This window comes from Seriola aureovittata, chromosome 10 (genome assembly GCF_021018895.1).
Source record: "Seriola aureovittata isolate HTS-2021-v1 ecotype China chromosome 10, ASM2101889v1, whole genome shotgun sequence".
Taxonomy (NCBI): domain Eukaryota; kingdom Metazoa; phylum Chordata; class Actinopteri; order Carangiformes; family Carangidae; genus Seriola; species Seriola aureovittata.
Genome location: NC_079373.1, coordinates 1893954 through 1920305, shown reverse-complemented (window position 1 = coordinate 1920305; position 26352 = coordinate 1893954). Strand labels below are relative to the sequence as shown.

General features: G+C 41.0%; 1 protein-coding gene across 1 annotated transcript in view; it reads left to right on the top strand.

Annotated features, from left to right (window-relative positions):
- LOC130176465 (NT-3 growth factor receptor-like) overlaps positions 1-26352 on the top strand; it is a 179900-nt gene that overhangs the window by 29266 nt on the left and 124282 nt on the right. The window contains exon 2 of the mRNA XM_056387579.1: positions 21952-22026. Coding sequence (XP_056243554.1) covers positions 21952-22026 — 75 coding nt within the window. The remainder of the gene's footprint in view (positions 1-21951; positions 22027-26352) is intronic.

Sequence of the window (26352 nt, the reverse complement as noted above, 5' to 3'; positions counted from 1 at the left end):
CAGCGAGAAGGTGCACCAGGCAGGCGTGGTGGAAGACGACAACCAGTCCTCCAACCTGAACAACCATATAGGTTGTTTTTGACTCTGATACAACCCATAGGAGTGTCTCCTGAAATAGCGCCTGCCTACAGTGGTGTACCGGACCTCAGTTGTCATGGTTACATTAATAAACATGTGGACTGTACCGACAGCAGCGTACCTTTGTTGGCATGGTTACTATAATAACGGTCATGGCTTGGTTACATCTACGAAAAGATTGTGATTTTGGTTAAAATGAATACTTCCTCAACATTACACCGTCTTTGTTGTCATGGTTACAATATAAACTGCATGGGAATCGAACACCGCTATCCTGTGTCATATTCATCTATCCACCACAACCTCCTCCTGACGTGGACTTTGTCTCTCTTTATACTAAGTCACCACACACCTACTACAACCACTAGGTGTCCCCTAGCAACAAAACGTAACATGGGTTATAATAACCTGCTGCACAAACGACCTATGGGCTTGTTTTTTACAGGAGGACAGTGTTCAGGATGGTGTACGGGGAAGAGACTCCAGGTTTGCAGACCACAGCAGAGTACTGGGTGAGGCTGACACATGGAGGCAGTGATGAACCGGAGGCACAGGCAGACAGGAAATAAACAGGGTTCAGGAAAGAACTAGGAATTAACTCACATGACGATGCTATGAACCATGAAGGTGAATGGACAAATGGAGTGAAGAGCTGTGTACTGCAGCAGCTTGTTAAGAGAGAGAGAGACATAGACAGACAAACTTGGACAAACAGGAAACACCAGGAAGCAGAACACAGTGGAAACACAAGGGTTAAAATGCAACTCAAAATCAAGTTTTTGTGTTTTAATGAAATCCAGAACCATGAGAACATTGAGAATAAAAGACTGTCCCTGTAGTTAGCCATAAGGGACAACAAGGTTCTGGACTCAATGCAAGACGCACTAAGAGTGTTGACACTGTAAGAGACCATCCTTCCATCGAATCCTCCTGAATCTTAAGTATAACATGGCACCTGTGGTGTTTCCACTGTTGTCCATGTATGTGGATCAGGGTTACCAGAGAATGGTGAAACACTAGTGGACAATGAATGCAAAACACTATCAGAGGTAAAGTCCTGTCTGCTTTTGTAGCGTCACTGAACACCTCTCAGTTGGACACAGAGTGGTTGGTGACACTCCCTGGGAGGCAATGGCTGCCAAGCAACAAGGGTCAGGTAACGAGCTGCTCAGCTCATATGATGATTTCACTCCAGGGTTGATGGAGCGGAGTTCGAGCTGAGGATGATTCTGGGATATGGTGCAGTCTCGGCAGGTTTCTTGGTCCATTGTGGTTGTAGTCAAGACAGGCTCTACTACTGTCACTGTCCTTATCCACCTTAGACTCATGGAACAGTCGTGAAAGTAATTTCATTGTTTGGACAACAAAACTTCCAAAACTATCAAAGACTTGGCTCATTCAGTTTGGTGTTGAGCTACAATCTGAGGTTTGTTTCAGTTAAAGATCAAAATGTGCAGAGCTTAACAAAGAGGGAAAACAACTATTCCAGGAAAATCAGTCTAGAAGAGGTGAAACAAGACTGGAGAAGAGTCTCTGTGAGCATTCATAACTTGGTCAACTAACTTGGTCTTGGTAATATTAACTTGTTACTGAGTAATTGGAAAACTGATTCATGTGAATTCAGACATGAATTTAACCAGAGGGGAAACATCAGGGCTTAAGTCACTTCAGGAACACATCTTCAGTTCAATTTTAGAGACCACTCAGGGTGAGACAGAGAGAAAGGGCAGATCATTATGTGACTAATTAGTGAAGATTTTCCTTTGTGAGAAATATTTCAGTTTGTTGAATAACACATCAGTTTCTGTTCCAGCAATGTTTTCACTGTGGCTTGTTCCTCTCCTCTCCCAACAGGTCGTTCACATCCTGCTGTTAATATCATTATCGTGTCAACACATTGGCCTCTCCGGGTTTGAGAAGGTTGTTTTGTGTCAGGCCACTGTTAACTGAGACATTTTTATTGTGAGAAGTGGGAATGAGTTTCCAATTCAATCCCAATGTGTTTTACCTTCATGGAATTTAACAGAAGGCTGATGTTCTTAGGCTGTTTAAAGTTATAATCTGTAACTTTTTTTCACATTGAAATGTCTAAAAACAACTAGACCCATGTTCTATATGTTGTTGAGTTGTGTTCTTACATTCTCCCAAATGTTTCCATCAATTCTCAAACCAGAGAAATCTGTGATTTTAATCATGGTAACACTCCATTTCCTTGGTCGACTGTCAATGACATCACGGTGGTTGTCTGCCAGACGCTCTTTTTTAGGCATCTTTGCCTTTATTCAGATTACTACAGCGAGAGAGACACGAAATACAGGGAGAGAGAAGGGATGACATACGGGCCACGGGTCCAAACTGGGAGGAGCTTACAGTAATGGTGGTGAAGACAACAACTCCCATGATCCCACACTATTTCATGACATCACCCAATGCTGTCATTTGTTATTGTTTTGATTGAGAGACCCCTAGAGAAAGGAGTTACAGCGTGCATTTGAGGCTGGCTGGTCATTTTTGTGGTGGAGTACTCCCTCCTTGTGAGGCTCCTTCCCCCCCAGTGTCTTGATGCCTCAGATTACCACGGCCAACTCCTTCACAAACAAGGAATCTTGAGTGTTTTGTTTTTTAACCTGGACCAGGCCTCTTTGCAGAACATTATGATGTCACAATGAAGTTGACCTTTGACCTTTTGGATATAAAATGTCATCACTTCATTTTATCCTTATATACATTCGAGTTCAACGATTATTATATTATCATAATTAGCATATGAGTTATCAAACATGTTGTGTGGGGTCACAGTGTGCCAAAAGAAATCTTTGACCTTTGACCACCAAAATCAAATCAGTTCATCCTTGAGTTCAGGTGAATAAATTTGCCACATTTGAAGAAGTGCCATCAAGGGATTACTGAGATATCGTGTCCACAAGAATGGAACGGATGGACAGACAGATGGAGGCACAACCCGAAAACATAATGCCTCCGAGTCCTGGCTGTCGCTTCCCGGAGGCATAAAACGTTCTTCTGTAAAAGTGTAGAATAAGACACATTTAGAAAATGACTGATGCCATGATTAACAGCGGGTTAAATAACTGGAACAAGCAGGTTTGTCTGTGAAGAAACTGACAGTTAGCCTGAAAGAATTCAGAACAAAGCCAGGTACTCCTCAGTGAATAGTAAAAATAATGTGTGTTATTACGGCACTGTAGTATTAAAGCAGTGTCAGTGAGGTTTCTTGTTGCTCTGCAGTGGTTTGGTTCCTGCTCCATTTTTAATCAGATGATGATGGTATTCAGGAATTCCCTAATTTCCTCTCCAGCAGGAACGTGTGGAGGTTCAGCACTGGACAGCTCCCATGAGTGTGTCTCCTGCTGCTGAATACAAAAGAGGACAGATGATGAAAGGTCTACGTGGGGGCAGAGTGGTTGCTATGGTTATCTTGGCTATAGCATTTGTCCGGCTCTACTTCACACTAAATAGATCCTGATTGTTATCGTTTTTTTTAAACAGGAATAGGAATTCAGCTGGGCTTTTTTTTAAACTTGTGTACCTTTTACAAGCAGAACACATTCTGCTCTATGCAACAGTCGTTCCTATGTGAAAATGTCTTGTATATAGGCACATTTATCCTGTCACTATTCCACAGTCAGGACAATGGCCTATGTTTGAGGATGAGGAATGAATACAATACTGTGTTTTTGAAACATGATCATTTGCCAGTTTTATGAATCACCTTTGACTTTAAACCTTTGCGTCATCAGTATGATGTAACTGTTGCTGATACAATCTACAAAAATAAGACCCCAGTTGAGTGTAAAGTCAGAACAAGTGAGGTATGAACAAAATCTTCACACTGGGGTGTCCTTGGCTCAGGAGGTAGAGCAAGTCGTCCACTAATCAGAAGGTTGGTGGTTCGATCTCCAGCTCTTCCATCTCTGTAGGTGGAAAGATGCTGAACCCCACATTGCCCCTGATGGCTGTTCCATCAGTGTGTGAATGTGTGAATGCATGTAGAAGTTCCTAAGTTGCAACCCATGTTTACACATTGTTTAAGTACAGGACAGGGAAACAGGAAAGGTTTAGGAAATAAGGGAAGATGAAGGTAGGAATCTGCTACTTGATTAAATATTAAAATAAAATATTAATCTTTTCTCCCTTATTTATTATTTAGCACTTACACATTTATTTTTGTCGATTTTCATTTAGTGTAATTTTTTAATTTATTCATTAATTTAGTTTTTTTATTTGTCCTTTCTTTTTCAATTGTTTATCATGGATAATGCTCAAATCCTAAGGACAGTTCTTATACCTTTATATCACCTTTTTTATACCTGTGAATGTACATGAATAGAATTTTATGAATCTTTCTTTTTACGAAAATAAGCACTGCTACAACAGTTTACTGTATGTATAACTTTCTTGGGCTCAGTAAAACATATTTGAAAATCAATGTGTGAATGGGTGTATGAATGTGTGAATGTGGCAAGTGAATGGGTGAATGTGGCAACTAATGTTAAGCACTTTGAGTGGCCTCCAAAACTAGAAAAGCTCTATGTGAGTGTAGTCTATGAAAGAAAGTCTGAAAGGTTTTTAAGTCTTACCACTCACTGGTAATTTCATTTGAAATAATGGCACAGAGCCATGATGGTGAAAGTGAGCAAGGCATCATGACATCATATCTGTGAGTGAAATTTAACTGGCAAATACAATATGTCCTTTTCTGTTTTAAACATGACAGCTGGACATGTTCTCAAAGGATCCTGATTTGTCCAGTGTGGTGCTCTTGTATTGTCTCATCGTTATTCAACATGTGCTTTCCGCTTTTCTGACTATTGAGACTAAAACAATCAGTTCATGCTGGTGGGAGCAGTCATGATATGTGGGCTGTCTGGTCTTTGTAGTGTTCAGTAATCTTTAAGTCTCCAAAGCCCCCCACAGCCGAGAGACTGTGAAGGTCACAGCATATGATTCACATAATTTAATCCTCGTTAAACCAGCCAGTGACCTCTGTGACCTACAAGGTGTCAGGTTTAGGAGTGCAAGGACCCAAATGCAGGCACATGAAGGAAGTTGGTTGAAAAAATGTTATTTTTAGTACCAAAAGAATTGTGACTAATCCAAAAAGCACTGGGAATTTAACAGGCAAAACAGAAGCAAACGAGAAAAAAACCAAAAACACTGGGGACGAGGGAGCTGCAGAAATCCAAACTGAAGCAAACAAGAGAACAACAGACGAACTGACACAGACAGGTGGGAGCACAGACACAAAACACACTGGAGGGAGGCGAGGGTGATTGAACACAGGTGAAACACATTAGGGCGGGGCAGACAATCATGAAGGTGGGAAACAGGACAAAGACAGGAAGTAAAATGACCAGGAGACACACAGGGGAAGTGATTACAAAACAAAAGCAAAAGTCCAAACATAAAGTATCCATCAGGGCAAACCATGACACAAGGAGGCATCTTTAATTTTGGCCCACCTGTAGACCTGTGCCACTGATCATTTTTGTCTGAAAGAGGCAGCGATCAATAGTTTTTTTTTTTTGTCATCGACTTGTTTTGAACCAGAGAACGGTTTACCTCGGACAGAGTCAGTGTGAATTCAGAGAGAGGAGATGAAATCACACAGCTGCACTGCAGAGAAGCTCCTGTCCTCATTCTCTCTCTGTCTCACACACACACACACACACACACACACACACACATCTCCCCGAGCTTTCTGCTGTGGTGGGATGCCCTGCAGAGTCATCTAACCTCCATGTTGTTACACTGTGTGTGTGTGTGTGTGTGTTTGTGTGTGTGTGTGTGTGTGTGTGTGTGTGTGTGTGTGTGTGAGAGGAATAGTTCTTTGAGAGAATATAAAGCGTGGTTTGCCTCTAACCCTCTGTCTCCACCCTTTTTATAATTTAAAGCTTTTCATTATTAATTAAGATGATCGCTTCGAGCAATCAACCTCCTGTTCTCCTACATCTTTTCCCCCTTTTCCCTAGATTTGGGAATAATACATGTTTAAAAACACCAAAGTAAGTGCAGAAGTGCATCCTGATGTGGTGTGTGTGTGTGTGTGTGTGTGTGTGTTTGTCCTGTCAATCTTATTTAAAGCTTTGCAGTTGCTCTGAAAGCCCAGAACATCCTCAGTCACTGTTCTCCACACAGAGCTTTGAGTCAACAGACTGAGGGCTTTGAAAAATGAAAGCAAGGCTGGATGAAGAGACTCGCTGCTGTCGAAGTGCTTTAAGGTAGTAACCTCAGTGTAATGTCAAGGAAAGGTGGAGGTAATTATATGTCAAAATCTCTTATGTATGTTCTCTAATGCTGTTTTCATCTCTTTGTCCTTCATGTTGGTTGATAAGCTAATCTGCTCTAAACAGTGGCGCAGCAGAACATCAAGTGGTGGAGAATGAATTCAGTAGGAAAATGGCTTTTTAGTGTGACAATGCTTCGTCACATTTTTCAGTATAAACGCAAAAACGTGACATTTATTTGAAGGATGTAATGAATCTGTCTCCAGATCAGACTGAAATCAACGTGTGGATCAATCAAAGCTTGAGCAGTGTGTGTGTGTGTGTGTGTGTGTGTGTGACTTTGTGATAGTTGGTTTGATCTGCCGTTATTAGGCTCTGATCCCCTCTGTGACATCACCCACTGATTTGAGAACCGCCGTTGAGTTTGGAAAAAGCTAATGCTAGGCTATAGACCAACTGCACCACGGTCACATGACTTCAACATCTCCACCACTAAACCTCAACTTGTAGTTTGCTTCAGCTCTGACCTCTTCTACAAAAGCTTTTCCTCTGACAGAGTAAGTGACAGTTTGTATAAACACAACGATCTTGTAAAGGTGGACCGGAGAGTAGATCAGTTTTCATGTTCAACGTGATGATGTTTAACGTCCCTCACAACCTCTGTAGTCTCATTTAGACACTTGTTAGCAACGAGGCTTTTTTAACAGATGTAAAAGCTTCTGGAAATCAGGACTGGAGTATTTAGTGGAGTATTTTATGTTGTAGAATAAAAAATGAAAATGTCTTGAGCTGGTGTTAACCACAGACCTTATTTCAGTCATCTGACCAAAAACACATTCAACAAACCAGAGACTTCAGGACCAAGGAACAGGAAGTCTTAAAATGCAACTAATGTCAAGTCAATTCAATTCTTAGAGGTTAAAATGAACTAGTTCACGTTCATTTCTTATGTTATTTTTTTTAAATACTTTTTGACTCAGCTGTTGGTTCATGGTCCGACTCTCTCTTAATGATTTTCTCTGATCATCATTCGCTCAGATATTTCTGAAGACGGTCGGATGCTTCACCTCGATGTGTCGTTTCACACTGATGTGTCTGTTTATTCAGTGGTGAGATTTTTTTTGTTGGAATCTGAACTGATTTGTTCATAAAAGTCTTCAAATGAATATGAACTGACCTCGGCAGCTCCAGAAACTGTGCTGTTTTTATCGCCAGTTCTAGACACTGCACCTGACACATGTTGGGCGCCGCAAAGGCCTGCGTGCAGCCTTAAAACCAAAAGACAGTTCTTCTTCTTCTGGTTGTTTTTTTTTGGCGGTTGATAACCAGCTTTTTGGTTCACTACCGCCACCTTCTGTTGTGTGATTGTTACTTTCGCCAGACTGAACGATGCTCATGTTCACCAAATAATGAATGGCGCTCATTTAGCACTCTCATGCTCGACAGTGGTGAGGACTCATCCTGCAGAACTCTATTCACAAACCAGAAGATATAGAAGCTGTTCATTCTCAGGTCAGTTACTGTTACAGCTACTTCACTCAGCATCACCTGTGATATACAGACACGACACAGTGAAATTATCTCTATACTGTTGATGACATGTTTTGTTCATCGGGCTCTGAGCTGCAGCTCATTCAGTTTGAAATAAATTAATAGAGACAACATTAAAGAGCCAGAGACCAGCTTGAATCTGAGCAGGTTTACATCTATACACAAACATATTTCACACATAGTACCTAAGGTTAAGTGGTTCAAAAGTAATTGCACAGACACACATGAAGTGAAACACAATCATCATAATTAATATTGAGTGGAAAATACTTTGTATCCTCCCTGCTGACGCTCTCCCAGGTCCACACTGTAGCCTCCTTCAGCTCCTGTTGTTGTTGCTCTCTCTGTCTTTACTCTTCAGTCAGACTGAGATCAGGCGACTGACTCAGACATTGGAGGATCTTCCACCTCTTCAGCTCTTTGGTTGTCTTGACCATATGTTTAGGATCATTGTTTTGATGCATTTGTCTGAATGTGAGCGACCGACTGCTCCTGTAAACCTGTGTTTATCCTGTCATGCTGTATTTTGGATGAGTGTCTGTAACTTTCACTTTCCCAACGTCACTATATTCTCCTCACTCCTTTGTTCATCATGCACATGCAAGGATCAGTGCAGGGTTTTAGATCTTGGGCTCACAGACTGTGAGTATTTCCACCTCCTATTTGTATTCATGAAGGTGTTAAACAGCTGGATGGAGCCAATCAATTCACTGTCATAGCTGTGGAACAGCTGTGCAGTCACAGCTGAGCATGTCAACAACAGGTCAACAAATGGAAAGATGGTTTCACAGGAAATCACGGTGTCTGCATGATGCAGAGCAGCACAGAACCATTGAGTGATTTAAATAAAATAAAATAAAATGAATAACTTGACTTTCTAATAAGAAAATTATTCACTTAATATAAACAAAAAAGACATGTTTTAAGATGCATCATGTTATAATGTTTACATTTTCCTTTCAGAGAAACTTTCAGTAGCTGAATGTAACAACAGTGTTTTCATTTTGCACAGTAAAGTTATTAAAGTTAAATATTGTATCTATAGTTTCTGTCATGTTCATGGGAGTGACCATGTCCCTTTGACAAGGACTGGAGCTTGTCAAACTATCCTTGACTCAGCTTCTACTGTTCTGAGATCAGTTATGATAGCATTATACACATGCACAGACGTGTGTGAAAACTAAACTTGCACGTTAGGCATTAAGAAGCAGCAGGAACAAGTAAACAAGGTAATTACACTGATTTATCTTCTCTGTGGAAGATCTGCAGTAAGTTTGAGAAGTTTGAGACAGAAAATTGAGAAACAGAGCGAGAGCGGTAATGCTTGCATCCGGAGCATAGAGCTTTAAATTGCCATATTGATGCTTTTAAAGGAACCCCAACATTTTTACAATAGCATGGACACAAAGGCCATGGTGGCAGTCGGGCCTGCGGTGTTGTTCGGGGGGCAGCACAGCCAGTCGTGTCCGCTTTGAAATTCCTATCTCTCTCTCTCTGACATTCTTGTCTCTCTCTCTCTGTCACTATTGGAAGAAAAGCAAAAAATAACTTTTAAAAAAGAAAAAGATGAACCTGCTGGGACACAATTGTTGTTCAATGCTGTAACTTTGGAAGTTAAAAACATTGAACAACAACTGCGTACCAGCAGGTGCATCACTGTTTAGTGTCCCCTGGAAACACTTGCATTGTGTTGTGAGTATTTGCAGCTAATATGTTGTCAAACTGATGAAGATGTTTTCTGAATTTGTTTTGTCTGTTTGCATGTGTTGCAGTGAATTGCGCTCTCAGGGCTACTGTAAATTACCGTCTAGAGTGAAGAACCCAAACTACTTCAACAGTTCATCCTGTGGGGACCATGAATGTCTGTTCAAAAAGTTCCGCGAAATCCACCTAGAAGTTGTTGACATATTTCAGTCTTTGACAGATTGCAGCCTGTAGGGGGCAGAAGGAGGCATCCTGGGGATTTGCATTGCACACTCAGGGTTTAGCAGCAATCGGTACTTTATATTATTCAGTTATCAAACTGATAACATAACACCCAGTCATCTGACTGGTGATCAGGTTTTGAGACGACACTCTCACCCTGGGCTTGCGGTTGTGTGAATAACAGTAAAGTGAAGCTGATAGATCTGTGTTAGAGGCGTGCAGTGAAGGCTCTTATCATGTCTCCACATGTAGCCTACATGGAGAGGTGGGAGAACACTTCCTCCTTTCAGCTCTGAGCTCTGCTGTAACACACACACACACATCAAAGACGATTAAACACTTGAACATGCTGTCTGTTTCCATGTCAGCTCGTCCTCCACACTGTTCATCTGAAGCAGCTCTCTGTATCACCCCCACCGTCCCTCCCACACACACTCACACACACGCTCCTCGCTCTCTTTAGTAAATGGAGCTTCATGAATATTTAATATGTTTGAAACTAAACACGGCAATCAATTCAACCCTCTCACACTTTACACACACACCAGTGTAATCACAAGCCATTCTCTCTGTTATCTCTCTTTCTTCCACCTCTTTTCTTCCTTCTTCATCCCTCTCTACCTCCGTCTCTGCCCTCCTTTCTCTGCTCCTGCTGTATGTCTGGCTGAATGTAAATAGCGTGTGATAGCTGAAGATGGTGGAAGAAGCTAGTTGGCCCCTGGAGGCTTTTCTTTCTCTTAATGACAGGTTGGCTTTCTGAAAGCATGAATACATTAAAGGAGAGGGGGAGAGGGGGAGAGGGGGAGGCAGGAAAGAGAGAGAGAGGATAAACTGGTAAAGACTCTGTGAAGGACACATACAGAACATACACATACATCTAGAGAGCAGCACCTGCAGTTAATACCTGGTCAGAGCAAGAACATCAACATCTGACAATGAAATTTAGGTCCACGAAGGTGTGGCCCTTTGTAGCCGCTGTAGACCACAAATACTGAATTGGAATGAGACGATCTGGTCTACAGAGGATTTTTGCTTTGCGTCATCTTGCTCCTGTCGCCTAGCAACCTTGACAACATGTACCTTTTTTTTCACAAAACTTAAGGTTTTAAGACCCTTGGTGTTTACAGTTGTATGGTTAACTGTTGAACTGAGTTGAAACCCAATAGTTATATATAACAGTGTAATCCTCATGCTCTCTGTGTTGTTTGCTGCCATATTGTTTTCATTGCCAGCGCGCAATGAATCTTGGGATAGGTTGGAAAAGAAGGATACATTGGAGGAAGCACAGGTGTGATGCACAGCTGATATTAGAGTGAACCCAGCTGATACTAGGCTGAAACCAGTTGATAGACTGAAAACAGCTGATACTAGACTGAAACAATCTGATACTAGGGTGAAACCAGCTGATACTAGACTAAAACCAGATGATACTAGGCTGAAACCAGCTGATAATAGGCTGAAACCAGTTGATACTAGACTAAAAACAGCTGATACTAGACTGAAACCAACTGATGCTAGGCTGAAACCAGTTAATACTAGACTGAAAACAGCTGACACTAGACTGAAACCAGCTGACACTAGACTGAAACCAGCTGACACTAGACTGAAACCAGCTGATACTAGACTGAAGCCAACTGACACTACCCTGAAACCAGCTGACACTAGACTGAAACCAGCTGACACTAGACTGAAATCAGCTGATACTAGACTGAAACTGGCTGATACTGGACTGAAACTAGACTGAATCCAGCTGACACTAGGCTGAAACCAGCTGACACTAGACTGAAAGTAGACTGAAAACAGCTGATACTAGACTGAAACCAGCTGACACTAGACTGAAACCAGCTGACACTACATTGAAACCTGCTGATACTAGACGGAAATTAAATTGAATCCAGCTGACACTAGGCTGAAACCAGATGACACTAGACTGAATTATGATTCAATGCAGTCAGACAGATATTAGCTTCAGACTTGGTCTTGTTTATTTCAGCCAGCATTGCTTCACTTCCACCTCTCTGGCTCTTACACATTGGAAGAGAATGTAAGAGTCTGTTACAGTTGCTTCTCTGTCATGGCAGGCAAACATTGATGATTTGTGTGGCTGAGAGGTCTGACTCCTCACACACCACCAAGATCAGGAAGGAAAGGGAGGAGACAGGGGGAGGGAAGACAGAGCGAGAGAGAAAGGAAGAGAGAGAGAGGGACCTGAAGCAGGAGCAGTTTAGGGCATCAAAACCCAGATCAGGGTAAGACCAGTAATTCATCATCATATTGTTCCATCATTGCACCACAGATAATCTATAATATTACAGATATGACAATATGACATGTTTATTATTATTATCATTATCATTAGTTGTAGTAGTAGTAGTAATAGTAGAAGTAGTATCATCAAATTGCCCTGTGAACCAAAGCCTTTGCTCTGTCACTAAACTACAGGACTATGAGGCCACAGGCTGTTACTGTTCATCCTCCTTTCCTTCCCTCCTCCTTCACTTCTCCTCTCCTCTCCTCTCTTCTCCTCCCCTCTCCTCTCTCTCACATCACAAATCTCTTTATGCAGCAGCAGAATCTCATCTGGAATATCTCCATATTCAGATGCAGAGGCTGATTGTTGGGACAGAGGAGCTGCTTTCCAAGCAGGAGCTGCTTTATTTAAGGTTTACTCAGTGGAGTGGGGGGGGGGGGGGGGGGGGGGGGTTTAATATTCTGCTGCCCTGGGACATTTCCAGGCACAAAATTATACAGTTTTACACTGCTGCTTTTTTTTTTTGGGATGGGTTCATTTAAAATACAAGGTTTATGCACCAGGGATGTTTTTAAACATCAAGAGGTTTCTTTTTTATTTTTCACTTTAATCCAAGTTTTTCTGACTTCTTTCTTAATATAGTGTTTTATGCCTGAAAGCCTGTTTCTGTTTCTGTGTGCTTTCGAGGACAGGAAATTGTATTTCATTTCACAAACACTGGGTGGGAGAGATGACGAGTGTTTTATATTTCCTAGTTTATCATTTCTGACTTTTTAATGACCCAGTAGTAAAAAATAAACCAAATAGAGCAGAGGACAGAGTTTGATTAAAGTTTTTTATTTCTATATTGTTTTGCAACTAACTGATCTCATTCACACTGAGAAATCTGTACATCACTCTAATTGGATGGATCAGTGAACAGATTGAAAGTGAAACAAGCCCATAGGTTGTCTGTGCAGCAGGTTATTACGACAGCATAGTTACATTTTGTTGCTAGGTGACATCTAGTGGTCGTAATAATGATGACAGGAGCAAAGGGAAAAGTGCGGTGACGTAGTATAAAGAGAGACAAAGTCCACATCAGGGGGAGGTTGTAGTGGATGGATGAATATGGACTTTAAGCAGTGACAGGTGAAATGATGGCTTAGGCGCCCATACACATTCCAACGCGTTGTCATAGTATTGGAAATCGAACAACTACATCACTACTTGAGGAAACTGAGGTCACTCTGAACATTGCTACATTATCTTTCTTTAAATAGCCTGAGAGCTCTTGATATTTGCTCTAAAGACAATTTAATATCAGATGTGGAGTTTGTATAAATCCATCTGTTACTTCAGCACCACGGACAGCGTCATGGTTTCATCAACGCACAGCACAGTGAGGTTGTGGGCTGGAGAGGGAGGATGGAAGTTAACAACAGTTTGTGATTTTGGTCTTTTTGTTATCAAAGCAGTTAGCATCCCCCCCCCCCCAAATATCACCTACTGGAACATGAGTCAAGTTCTCTACATCCTGTGGTCACCTATCAGCATCTTGAGCACTGCTCATAAACATAGACATGTCCATGTCTTGTAACCATGTTTAGGAAGTACTTATTTCAACCCAAATCACCATCTTTTCCTACACCTAAACATGCCATAACCGTTTTATAGTAACCATGGTGACAAATGTCACCAAGGTCCAGTACACCTATACACCGAAGTGGCCCTATTTCAGGGGACACCCCTATGGGTCGTATCAGAGGGTTGTTGGTTGTTCAGGTTGGACTGAAAGTGCCAGTTCAGTGTTTTCTCCCAGTAGTGTAGCCCTGCCAGTGTAGTTCTGGTGTTATGTGCTGAGGGTTTTAGACCTGACAGATGAACATCAGCTGCCGTCTGTAGGTTTGTGTAATATCCAGAGTAACAGTGACGTTTGTTCTGTTTTTATGCTTTGAGCTTCACAAATTGAATTTCTTTGATTTCATTGTGTTGGAGGCAGCGATATCACGGGCATAACTCGGTATGGATAGATAGCACTGCAGGTAAGTGAAGTTTATGTGTTTTTGTAGTTTTGTCTCTTTAAAGGGCAGACAGTTCCAGTTGGTAAAAGGTTTGTTAAAGTGTCAATGGGTTAAATCTTCATCTCTCTGATATGAGGAATGTCCTCCTCTAAACCTGAAGCTGGGGAGTGGAATTTCAGCTCAGTCTATACAGCTCTCACACATCTGGCACATCTGTCTGAATCTGCTTGTAACCTGGGATAAGACAAACAGTTTTAAACACTGTACCTCACATACAGCCTTCCACTCGAACAAGCTCTTATGTGATTTTATCATCTTCTCATTTTTCATTCTTTATCATGTCAGTATGAACAATCCTCAGATGTACAGCTATCTGTGTGGAACAACCAGGGAGTGACAGGGGAGTAAGAGCAGGAGAATTGTCATTTTATATGCAGTAACAAAGTGGTTGCAGGGTTGGGTGTTTAGTGTTTATCTGTAAGGGTGTTTTGTTTGAATGGATGAGTCCTCAAAAAGCTGTGGTTCTGGATCAGAGTGAGCTGAGGTGCTTGGTCTGAGTTCAGACACTGATCATTAAGGAAGTTTGTTAGTGTCTGGTATCGGTCATTGTCGCAGTTGCCACCAAATTATTGTGAGGCAGAGCTACAGATAGTAGAGACGACACAGTGCTTTTCATGTTCATTGGTACACCTGGCTGTGGATGTCATGTTTGTATACCATGTGTAGGTGACGTTAAGACTGAACACAAACCTGAACTAAGGCTGAAAAGTAAAAAACTGTTACTGATTTCATTAACGAGACAATCACGCTAATGTAGCTTTATATGCAAAGTGCTAAGGACCTATTTTTATGTACGCTAATTTAGTACGCCAAGACAATATGGCAACGACAGGGACTTTGTTGCTCTTTATACTACGTCACCTGACTTCCTCCTTTGGTCATAATTACCTCGACCACTAGAGGTCGCCTAACAATCGAACCTAACTGTGGGTCTTAATGAGCTGCTGCACAGGCAGCCTGTGGGCTCCCCTTTAGAGGAGGACAGTCTAGAAACAGATTGTAGTCCTGTGTGCAAGAATCTTATTGGCCATTCTGCCCACAGCCATCAGCTCTCCACCAATAAGAGAGAGCCCAGAGAACCACAGACAGGCTCTGCGTCAGTCAGGCCTTTGAGTTTTGGGGGAGAAGCTGTTCTAAAGTCTAACGTTACACATGCGAACTTCAGCTACAATAACATTACAAGGTTACGCCTCTGGGCGTCCTGATGGTCGAGTAGTTATTGCAGACACCCTACCATATGGGCCTACTGAGACATTTACTGTCTCTCTCCACTTTCTTGATCAAATAAAAGCAGAAAACCACCCCAAAAGATAACTTAAAAAAAACAAGGTTACTAAACATGTGTACAATTAGCGTCTATGATTACTTTAACAGTTAGCTATAAAGTTGATTTAAATTGTGGAAGCTGATTGTGTTAGCATTTTCGCAAGCCACAGCAGGAGCTGCATTCAGGTTGCAGGTGCAGGTGATGTGCTCAGTGTCCTCAGGGTTCACAGGTCAGATACACCATTCATTCCTCCCCAGCTCCACCGTATTGTCCATATATGGTTTCCTCTGGCTCCAAAAAGCCAAGACGGTGACGGGCGACGTCCAGTAAGTCAAACACACACACACACACACACACACACACACACACACACACACACACACACCAACCTACATTACATCCTATGACATGTGACTTGTGAAGATGGGTTACAAATAGATACAGGGAACACAGCTCTGGACATGGGTGTCTTATATGTTACAGTGATTTGTCCATTATATTATGAGATGTTCTGACTCATTCCAAGTAGTTTTTTTTTAAAGCTGGAGAAGTCATTTACTTCACATTGTTTCGTTTCAACCAGTAGATATTTGAGGAGTTTGTCATCTAGAAGAAAAAAGTCTCTTCTCGAGCGGAGGCTGTTTTCACTGTTCACTGCGTTTCAGTGAGGCTGCACTGTGTTCATTTCAGGCTGAAATCTATGCAAAAAGAAAACTTTGAAGGATTTAATTTATCACAGAGCAAGACTTTTTGACTCTGACCGTCCTGTGAGTGATTTTATTTTCAGAGATGAAAATCTCTCTACAGAGGCTGTCACACAGAGAAAACTCAGTGGAAGTACTTTTAGAAGATGAATTTAAAATGTGTTTGTGTGAGTGTATCTGCTCTATAATTGTACGTATGTGTGTGTGTGTGTGTGTCTGTGCAAGTTCTCATTCGTCCAGGTCATTGTTATCTCTTTCTCAAATTAAATCGAAGGCAACTGGACTTATATTTGTCTGTGGAAGACGTTTCGCCTCTTATCCAAGCGGCTTCATCAGTTCTTATGTATTGGTCTCTCTAGTCCGCACTAGTCTGACCACGAAAGTGGAGTAGGACCCAGGTATTTAACCTCTTGTGGGTGGGTCCACCAAGGTACCTGTGAAAGTACTGGTTTCACCTGACCATTGTTGTGGTCTCATGTGAACGACAGTCGTTAGGGTCAGGTGAGCCCCTGGTGGATGACGATCGTTGAGAGTCGTCTGAGGTTATGTTGTTGACTCTCCTGGGTACCGATGAAAGTGGTGTTTGTGCGTGTGTGTGTGTGTGTGTGTGTGTGTGTGTGTGTGTTAGTAGCTATTGAAACTTTGAATTGGATAATTGATCTGTTAGTCAATCAGCCTGCCCTCAGGGGGGCAGAGGCTGCTGTCAGGTAGAGATGCTCAGCCAATCAGTCAGCGGGTCCCACTGGTTCTGGACTGACAGTAATGACAGGCTGAGAACGCCATCCCATACTGCACCATTCTGGCAGTTTAGGGCAGCCTCATCAATTATGAATTTATTATGCTCATTAAATATACATTTAAATATGTCGCATCGACCTCAACAATGATAAAGATACTAAAAATCACACTGTTAACATGAACCTGATGCTGAAGTGAAATATGAAAAACACTGTAAAATCTATCGGTTATAAGACGAACATGTCAGTGTGGTTTATGAGGTGCAGACAAAAGCATGATGTGATGTGGGTTTGTGTGTTTTGATCAAAATGAGCCACCACCCTGCTCCTGCTGCTGGGCTCCCAGAAGGCCTCAGTACAAACCTTCATGGCCAATGAATTCAGACCATCAGAAAATGAAAACAACACACCAGTGAACACAGCAGTATATATGCTGATGAGTATCACAACAACTGTCCTCCCTCTCCTCCTGTGATTTTGCTGTAATGACTTTTCAGGCTTGTTTTCATTGTTTTTATTTTTATTTTTACAGCAATCAGCTCCATCTTCCAAAAACACACACTTTAGGCTGATTACTAGAGTTTGTGGGAAAATGATTCCCACAAACTGGAACAAGTTTGTTCCACCCTCCATCGTTTGTTCCACCCTCCATCGTTTGTTCCAGCCTCCATCAAGCTGCTGATACTAGACCAAAGTGCAATAAATATAAATACACAGGCTCTTCAGCACTCAGCACTTTTTTGCATTTTTATTCGTTTTTGTCATCGTGGTGTTGTGTTGTCTTGTCAGTGTAAAATGTATAATCAGGTGTCATGTTTTTGGGATGTTTTGTGTGAACCAACTCTCTAGCATTGTGTCAAATTGTTTGTGTTTCTGTGAAGCATTTCATGTGAAGCATTGGACTGTAGCACTGTGCCCAAGACAAATTTCCCTTTGAGAACAATACAGTTTATGCTAACTCTGCTCTAACTCTCTAAAGCTCCGGGCGCTCACGCTACCTGTGCGACCCGGGAGCAGCTTGTGGTTTTTTTGTTTGGTGTATTGAACGTTTGTCTGTGTGAGTGTGCTTTCATAACTTTTTTATCTTTGAACTTTTAATGCCTTGGAATTCATGTGGAGTAGTTTTTACTACTGGGGGGTATTTGCTGCACTTTGGACCATCTTGAGTCCATTCGCCCGTGGGCAACATGAAGGCGGCAGAATCACCTACAGCCGGGAGCTGCTTCTTGCCTCTCTGACCACTAGCTGCCAGTGATAACTTTCTGCACATCCCCTGCTCCTTATCTCACACGCTACAGCAGGTGGAGTACGCTCTAAGAAGCACCACAGAAAAAGAGGAAGGAGAGACGTTGTTCAGCGCAGACTGAATAAATATAGACTTGGCAACAGGCTCTCGCTGCTTCCATTCCTATCAAGATGGATGAACTCGAGGGTTACGCCAGGTGTAAACATGAGTTCAAAGAAACTTGCATGCTGGCCTTTACTGAGACATGGCTGGGAGTAGCTGACAGCAACATTGACTTACACATAACCAGCTCTGGATATCCTGTCCAACTGGACCGGTCACCTCTCATAACAAATGAATCCACGGGAGGAGGCGTGTGCTTTCACATAAATGAGAGGTACTGTAACACTGTTGTTGTCCGGGAGGAACAACCATGAGAAACTCCACCATTGACTCATGATGTTGTTCAGTGCCCGGTGCTTTCAGATTATTTCCCATGCCCCCTTTCAGTGCATCCTACCACAAGAGTATACTATTGCCGATCTACAAACCTGTCTGTAAACGACGAGAGCAAACAGTAAAGACGGTGAAATGCTGGACAGACCACAGTATTGCCAGCTTACATTTCCTCTTACATATCCTTCTGTGTGGACACTAATATCCCCTGTAAAAACATTACAGTCTACCTTCTAAGTGTCATGAAGAAGAAAAAAAAATAATTTTTTTACAGTGGGAACAATCAGGAAAAGAAGGAAATCAAGAAAGAAGTAAGGAATGAGATAAGGAAAGCTAAAAGAGCCTATAAGGATGAGATAGAATACAACTTGCTGCCTGGCAGGGTATCAAATCAATATGCTCTGTCACTCACATAAACAATGAGAAATGTCACTTGATTGTAATAAATTCCCTGCTATTTGGAAATCCTCCACTGTAAATCCTGTTCCTAAAAACTCTATTCCTAAGTAACTTAATGATTTCAGACCTGTGGCATTAACATCATAAAGTATGAAAATCTTTGAGAAAATTATTAGGAACAAAATTCTGTCATAATGAAAAATGATCCACTGCAATTTGCTTACCAGGCGGGGGAGGGGTGGAGGACGCCAAGTTCTTTATACTTAACAACCTATACAAGCATTTGGAAAAGCCTCAAGCCCATGCCAGGCTTTTATTCACAGACTTTTCATTCAACACAATGCAGCCTCATCTCTTGCTTGAAAGGTTAATAAATGTTTTTAATGTGCCCCACCAGCTTGTTTCATGGATATCAGACTTCTTAACTACCGGAGAGCAGACGGTTTTGGTTAATGGCCGTCTCTCAGGACCTCTTGCTTGTGGAGCGGTGTTTGTGTCACATGATGAATCTCAGTCCATTATTCTCCCTCTTTTAGCTCCGTGTTTGGTCTCCACCAGATCCTTCAGCTGCTAAATGCTCCACTATATTCACCAGCTGCTCTCTGACTGAGTCTGAGTGCTGCTCAGCAGGTACAGGACAGTGGAGACCAGGTAGATGAGTTTTTCTACACAGAAGAAGAAAACAATGACCTGAAAGAGCCTAAAAGATCCTGGAAAGCTGTAGAGAGTTGCTGATAATTATCGGTGGGATTTTCACTACGAGTGAAACCACTCAAACATACAGTCATTTGATCCAATGTTCTTATAAAGATATATAGTAGAATAGCTTCACATCTCATCAGTAACATGAATTATTACTTTTTAATTGCCGATAATAATCAGGTGATGTCTGCACTGTTTCACCTGTCCTGGTCGACTTACAGTAATCTCTGATTGGGATGTAACTTTAATAATTGGAAACCTTTTTAAGATTTGAACACGCTGAGAAGCAAAAGAAACAATATCGAACAGCCAGGAAAATATCAGGGCAGCTCTTCCTGACACACTCCTGCTGTTGAGAAAAACAGATGCTCTCTCCTGAAGGAAAACTGCGGCACTGTCTTTGGTTGCAGCTCCTCTCTTCTCTGGCGTTCTGACAGCACCTTTCCCAATGCACTGCGCTGATTAGGATACAACGCCACCATAGCGGCGTGTCGCCTTAATTGTAGAAACAAATGACAGAAATCCAGTAAGTGAATGAAGCTTATTAGAAAATAACCAGTCAGAATTTGTTGAGGTTGTTGAGGTTGACAGGTATGCCCCTGAAGGCAGCGTCAGTCAGTTTGAAGTCTCATTCGTGCTTAAGGTGCAGTTGTAGCCTTTTTGCCTCCAGACCTCTGAAGGGTTATAGTCGTTCAAAGCAGGTGTCATATTGAATGATTGATAACAGTGTACTGTATGTTTGAAGTCTAAATGTCAGGTGGTACAAGATATGAATGTTTACAGTTGTGTGCGTGTGGCACTGTGTTTGCAGGTGGCACAGGGACGAGAGACACAGACAGACAGTGACTGTCAGAGAGAGAGAGAGAGAGAGAGAGAGAGAGAAAACATGCAAAGGTGCTTTAGTGATGAATCAATTCCAGGAGACAGATGGACAAACAGCACCTCTACCTGATCCTGCCAGGCATACCTTTGTACCTCACACAAACACACACACACACACACACACACACACACACACGCACACACACACACGCACAAACACCACAAACACACACAGTGAGAGCCAGGAGGAGGTCTCTGGGGGAGACAGATGTTCAGTGTGATGTGATTTGCGTGTTTTGATTTGTTGCCATCCTCTGCTGGATCCAGACCCTGGTTCTGCTCCTGAGCTCCCATAAGGCCTTGGTACAAACAACCTTCATAGCCAACAAACCACTGCAGCCAATGAATTCAGACCATGTCTACATGAGCGCTGAGAGGGGAGGGAACCACAGGAAGGTTTGATTTAACAGTTTGCAGCCTGTGATGTTTTGTCAGAGGAGAGGCGTGTACACTCTGAATACAACACCAGTCAGTCCTGTACCAGCCTGCTTTTTATCAATTCCAATTTTCTACATAACACAATCTCACCTTCGCTCTGCGGTTTGATTGTGTGCTGTTGTGTGAATATTTATAGTTTCTTTTTATAGCTAACAGCTTGATTTTTTATTATGTAACTTGTGTATTGAATGCTGCTGCTTCATTAGTATCAGCATGACAGATAGTATTCAATATAAGGTCAGAGACAGGGAGGGAAGTAGTACGGAAAAAGAGGAAAAATATGTGTTTACATATATATACTGTATATATATATATATATATATATATATATAGTTTTACCTGTTAAGTGCCCATCTGTAGACTCCTTTGACCTGGTCTTTAGCCCACTTTATGTAAGTGGGCGAACAAATGGAGTCAAAGCAAACAGGCTAACCATGTAGACCACTTTATCCTTTACCTACTTTGGCAGACACATATGGGACCAATAAAGACTAAGAGGGGCCCATTGTCACTGTGGGCCCCACAGGAGTACATATAAAAGACATACACTTTGCTAAATTAAAAAAAAAGCATGATTTATATATGAAGACCTTTAATGTTTGATACTTGATATTTCCACCACTTCATCTCAAGGTCAAACAGCTAATTCCTTTGAACTATATTTTGTGAACTGTTGTACTAGTGTATTACTATGCACAAGTGTAACTTTAAGGTCTGTCCTAACTCTGACCTTTGACACACACAAACTAATATATACTACAGAGCTGCAATGATTAGTCAGTGCAATGATTATTAGTCAATTAACAGAAAAAAAAAATTCCAATGTGAGTATTTGACGCTTTTATTTGTATTTTATGATGAATGAGATCATTTTGGACTGTTGGTTTGACGACACAAGACTGTTATCTAGTTAATGTCTTTTTCACTATTTTCTGGTGTTTAATTGAGTAAACTCTTAATAAATGAATGAAGATAATAATCATCAGTTGCAGCCCTAACAACATGTCTTTTCTTTCCTTCTCTCCAGACACATTGAGAACTGGACTGGTCTGCAGACCTTGAGGGATATGGATATGGAGCTCTACACAGGCTTAGAGAGGCTGTAAGTATTAACACATGTCTCTGTGTGTCATGATGTAATATTACAGTATATCACCACTGGCTGCTGAGAAGATTTCCCTCCATTGCTGTGCATCAGACTAATACCTGTGACACAGCAGTGTAAAACAGATGCAGTGCTGACAAAAGAAATAACTTTAATCACTGGAATACTGTATAAGAAATTGGGCATTTGCTAAAAAAAATGAGATAAGATCAAATACAAGTTCTCTAGACTGATGCTAGATTGTCTAGTATTAGCCCTTTGCTGGTGAATATCACACTAAATGAAGTGCCACATTGGTAAACGAAATGTTTCTACAGTGCTGATTTAAGTTAATTTTGGATCGTCATACTTATATGTAAAAATTGACTTTGTTCAACTGGTTTAATTGAATATAGTTTTCCTTGGATTCCTTGAATTAGCTTCCGATCAGGCAGTTGGTGTCACGGTTATGAGGGGTTGTCAGGGTTTGAGGGGTTAGTAGGACCCAAAATGCAGCCAACACTTGGGAGACGGTGCAGACAGGTTTATTAAACTTAAAGCTTTCACACAACACTGGTGGAAAGAAACGATTACAATATCCAAACAGGCAAAAACTGAACTGAAAAGGAAACCGAAGCACGAGGGTTATACAAGGAACAGCAGGCCAAAACATGAGAAGCACAGGGGATGACAACAGGAGACATGAACAGACTAAGGACAAACCCAGAGATCACCAGAGAGACAACAGACGAACCAACACAGATGAAGGGAAGCACAAAGACTATATAGACAAGGGAGGCAAGGGTGATTGAACACAGGTGAAACACATTAGGGCGGGGCAGACAATCACCACACAGAAACAGGACCAAGACAGGAAGCAAAAACACTGAGACACACAAGGAAACCAATTACAAAATAAAACAGGAAGTGAGAAAGTCCAAACAAAACTAACAAAAGGTGTCTGCCATAGCAAACCATGACAGTTGGTGTATACAACAACACATCACCACTGAAAAGTGGGCTTTCTCTTTGTGGGTATCAGAAAGTTATTGTTGCTTTACAAGAATGCATGTTGTATAATTTTAATTTTGGAGGATTTCACAAGATTTTTCAATACGGTTTTGAATGATATCAGTAATTGAATACCACATCTTGACATTTTATCACTACTGAATACTTTAATCTTGTTAAATACCACTGAATTTACTGTACTGAAATGTGTGACTGACTGAAAACTTGGTCTGAGTTTCTGCTTTAAAGTACTTTCAACTTTATTTTCAGTATATATATATATATATATATATGTTTTAGGTTTCTCAAATTCTGATAGAAAATTCACCTCCCTGATGTTCTAGTAGCTTCATCAGCTTAAATCAGGTGGAAAGATTCAAATCAAATCAAAAACTCAAAAAGAGGTTGCTCAGATACACTTGGTCAAATTCAGATCCTAAAGTTCAGATCATATATTTCAGTGAAATAAATTCTGTTACTTAAATTTCAATGTCAAGTGTCCCACAGTGATTAAATGTCAACATTTGGTATTCAGTCACTGATATGTTTCTAATTATTATGGCAGTGATTCTACCATACACAATCCCCACCCCCTTCATTCATTAGCTGGATGGAGTGCTTAACTTGGTAGAAGGAGTCTTTGGACAAATTCCAGTCCAGCCCCTACACCCTCCTCCTACCCACTCTCACTCCATTCTCGTGGAGGGTCCACCCCATGAAATGTCCTTCCAAACCAATGACACTTAAGTGGGAGTGGGTTATGAAGCCCTCCAACACTGAGTCTGGGTGGATACAGGTTTACAAACCACACCACAAGAGTAGTGCAGCATCGCTTTGAGCCTGGGATGGATGAAATGCCACAAACCTCCCAATATGAGCGTTATCCAAAGGATAAGTCATAAGTTGCTTCACCTCAAAGTCAGAAGATCAGCTTCTCTGGGAACATGGATATCATAGATGGAGTTGAGATATTTCAGTTTGGACAGATCTGTGCTGCTGCTAAAACCTTTTTTGAAATATGTAGTTTGAGGTTCATCCTACAGGTTGTGGTACTTCTTAAGATGTTCTGTGGTATATTTTAATATACTTATATTTTAATAAATCACTCCCATGTCTAAATGTAGAATAAAACAGTTCGGGTGAGTGAAAAAACTGTGGGCCCATGTGGACATATCCTTCAACATTCTCAGAGTTAATCTATCTTTCCATTATTGTATATACAGTGTATGCATAAATATAGGTACTGATTGACAATTAGCACTGTTATCTGAACAGTTATAATATTAGAGAGATTGCATCTTGCATAATTTTTGAATGTTTTCCATTGGAAAGGTCCAGTAACAGCCAAAAACAGTAAATTACTATTATTATTATTATTATAAGTGTTCTTGGTGTTATTATTATTATTAGTGAAGTGAAGAAGATAAAACAGAACTGACCCTGAGAGCCTGATCTCCTCTGGCAGGTTATTAAAAAGAATTTTAAAATCAATCCTAAAATAAACAGGCAGCTGGTGTAGAGACGCTGAGCTGAACACATTGTTTGGAGTTAGGAACCTAGCTGCAGCATTTTGAATTAACTTCAGGTGATTAATTGATTTCTGAGACAGGTGTACAGGGGGCTACAGTACAGTCAGTACAGTCAAGGTGGGGGGAAAACATCCCCTTGTTTCTGAAAATGTGCTTGTTAAAAATGAGACTAAACCCCAACCTAAACTAAATACATGGTATTTTTGTATTTTTTAGTCCTTGTCTAAAAAATGTCATGTTTGATAACCATAACTACGTTATATTTAACTATAAAAATCGTGATACTTCTTTTATATCTTGTCAAAAAGTCCTGTGTGATGTTTCAGGCCTCCAGGCCTAATAATATGGGAGCTGTGGACTTTTTAGTTCATTCTTTCACTGGTGCTCATGTACCTCTCTAAAAAGAAAAATATGGAGAAACAATAGAAAACACACTGAATCATATTGATGCCTAAAAAACCTTTTTACATCATTCAAAACAGAGCTGGTTCTACTCTGCAGCGTCTCAGCCGTTTTTACTCATTTTGTAGCCAATCAGCATCGACTCAGAAGAGCCTAGCCCCCTTTGTCTGCTGTCATTGGACAGAGCAGAAGCCTGGCTTCAAGCTAGATTGACAGACGCAGTAACCCATATCAGCGTCTTCTCCAACTGCTGAACTGCTCTGAACGGATCTTTGGAGGGAGACCTCCATTTTGTAGTCAGAAAGCTAACAAAAGCAATCACACTCACTGACAGTCGCAGATGCAGGAGGAAGAAGAGACATTGATGAAATGCGGAGAGAAGTGCTGCGAATAAAGTCATGTGATAGTCTGCCATGGACATTTCATGATAATATTCATAACTCTGAATACTTTTATGAAGAAACCCTTTTGATTTTTGTGATCTGTGGATCCTTACAGACTAAAGGAACTAATGGAGGAATGGACAGACAATAGGTAGGGAGTCACCACCACTTCACTGGTTTTACTGGTTTTCGATGCTGGTAGAGATTAATACATTTATGAGCTTATGGTTAGCGCAAAATGAACTGAATATTTCAATTGTGGAGACTCACATTTAACAAACATTTAAGCCCTCTTAAAAAAGTTTGTGTGTTTGGATACTCCTCTAATGTACAGGTCAGGTTCCAAATCCCTGGATACTACATTTCCCATAATGTCAGGTCCTTTCTGCCTAGTAAATGGATTGTAACTCAGGGTTTCTGTTCAACATGGCTGTGATTAAAAGTCTTTTTCACTTAAGGTGGTTCCAACCTGAGTGAAATGACCCAAAAGTATCTCAATGGCAGCCATGATGAGAACTGGACTGTGGTGGAAAAGTCTAAATAATCTCCTTTCTGACCACTTTTCCTTGATCTCGACACTAGGCTTTTTTTTCTTTTAAACTAACTATTTATTACACATGGATGATAAATCCTCCTTTCTTAATCACAAAAACAAAGTAAACAGGATTGATGAAATAAGATAATATGAAAGAAAAATACAAATAGAGAAAGTTGAGCCATTAAAATAATAATTAAATAAAAATAAAGAACTGAGCAAGAAATCAGAATAAATTATATTCAGAGTTTCCTAGCATAAGCGCTTTTGACATTTTTATACAATTGACGATGATATTGTTAACTAGAAATTCAATCTGATTGTTCTTCATGATGACTCCTAACTAGATTTAAAGAGAATGAATCTATATTCAAGGATTTGGGCTTCAGTCGATCAGACAAGGATTTCCATCAGCTTTAGATCATGTCAGAAACATAAAAATCAACAGCAGTTCGTAGAGGTAAGGAGCTTCTATCTTAGCTTC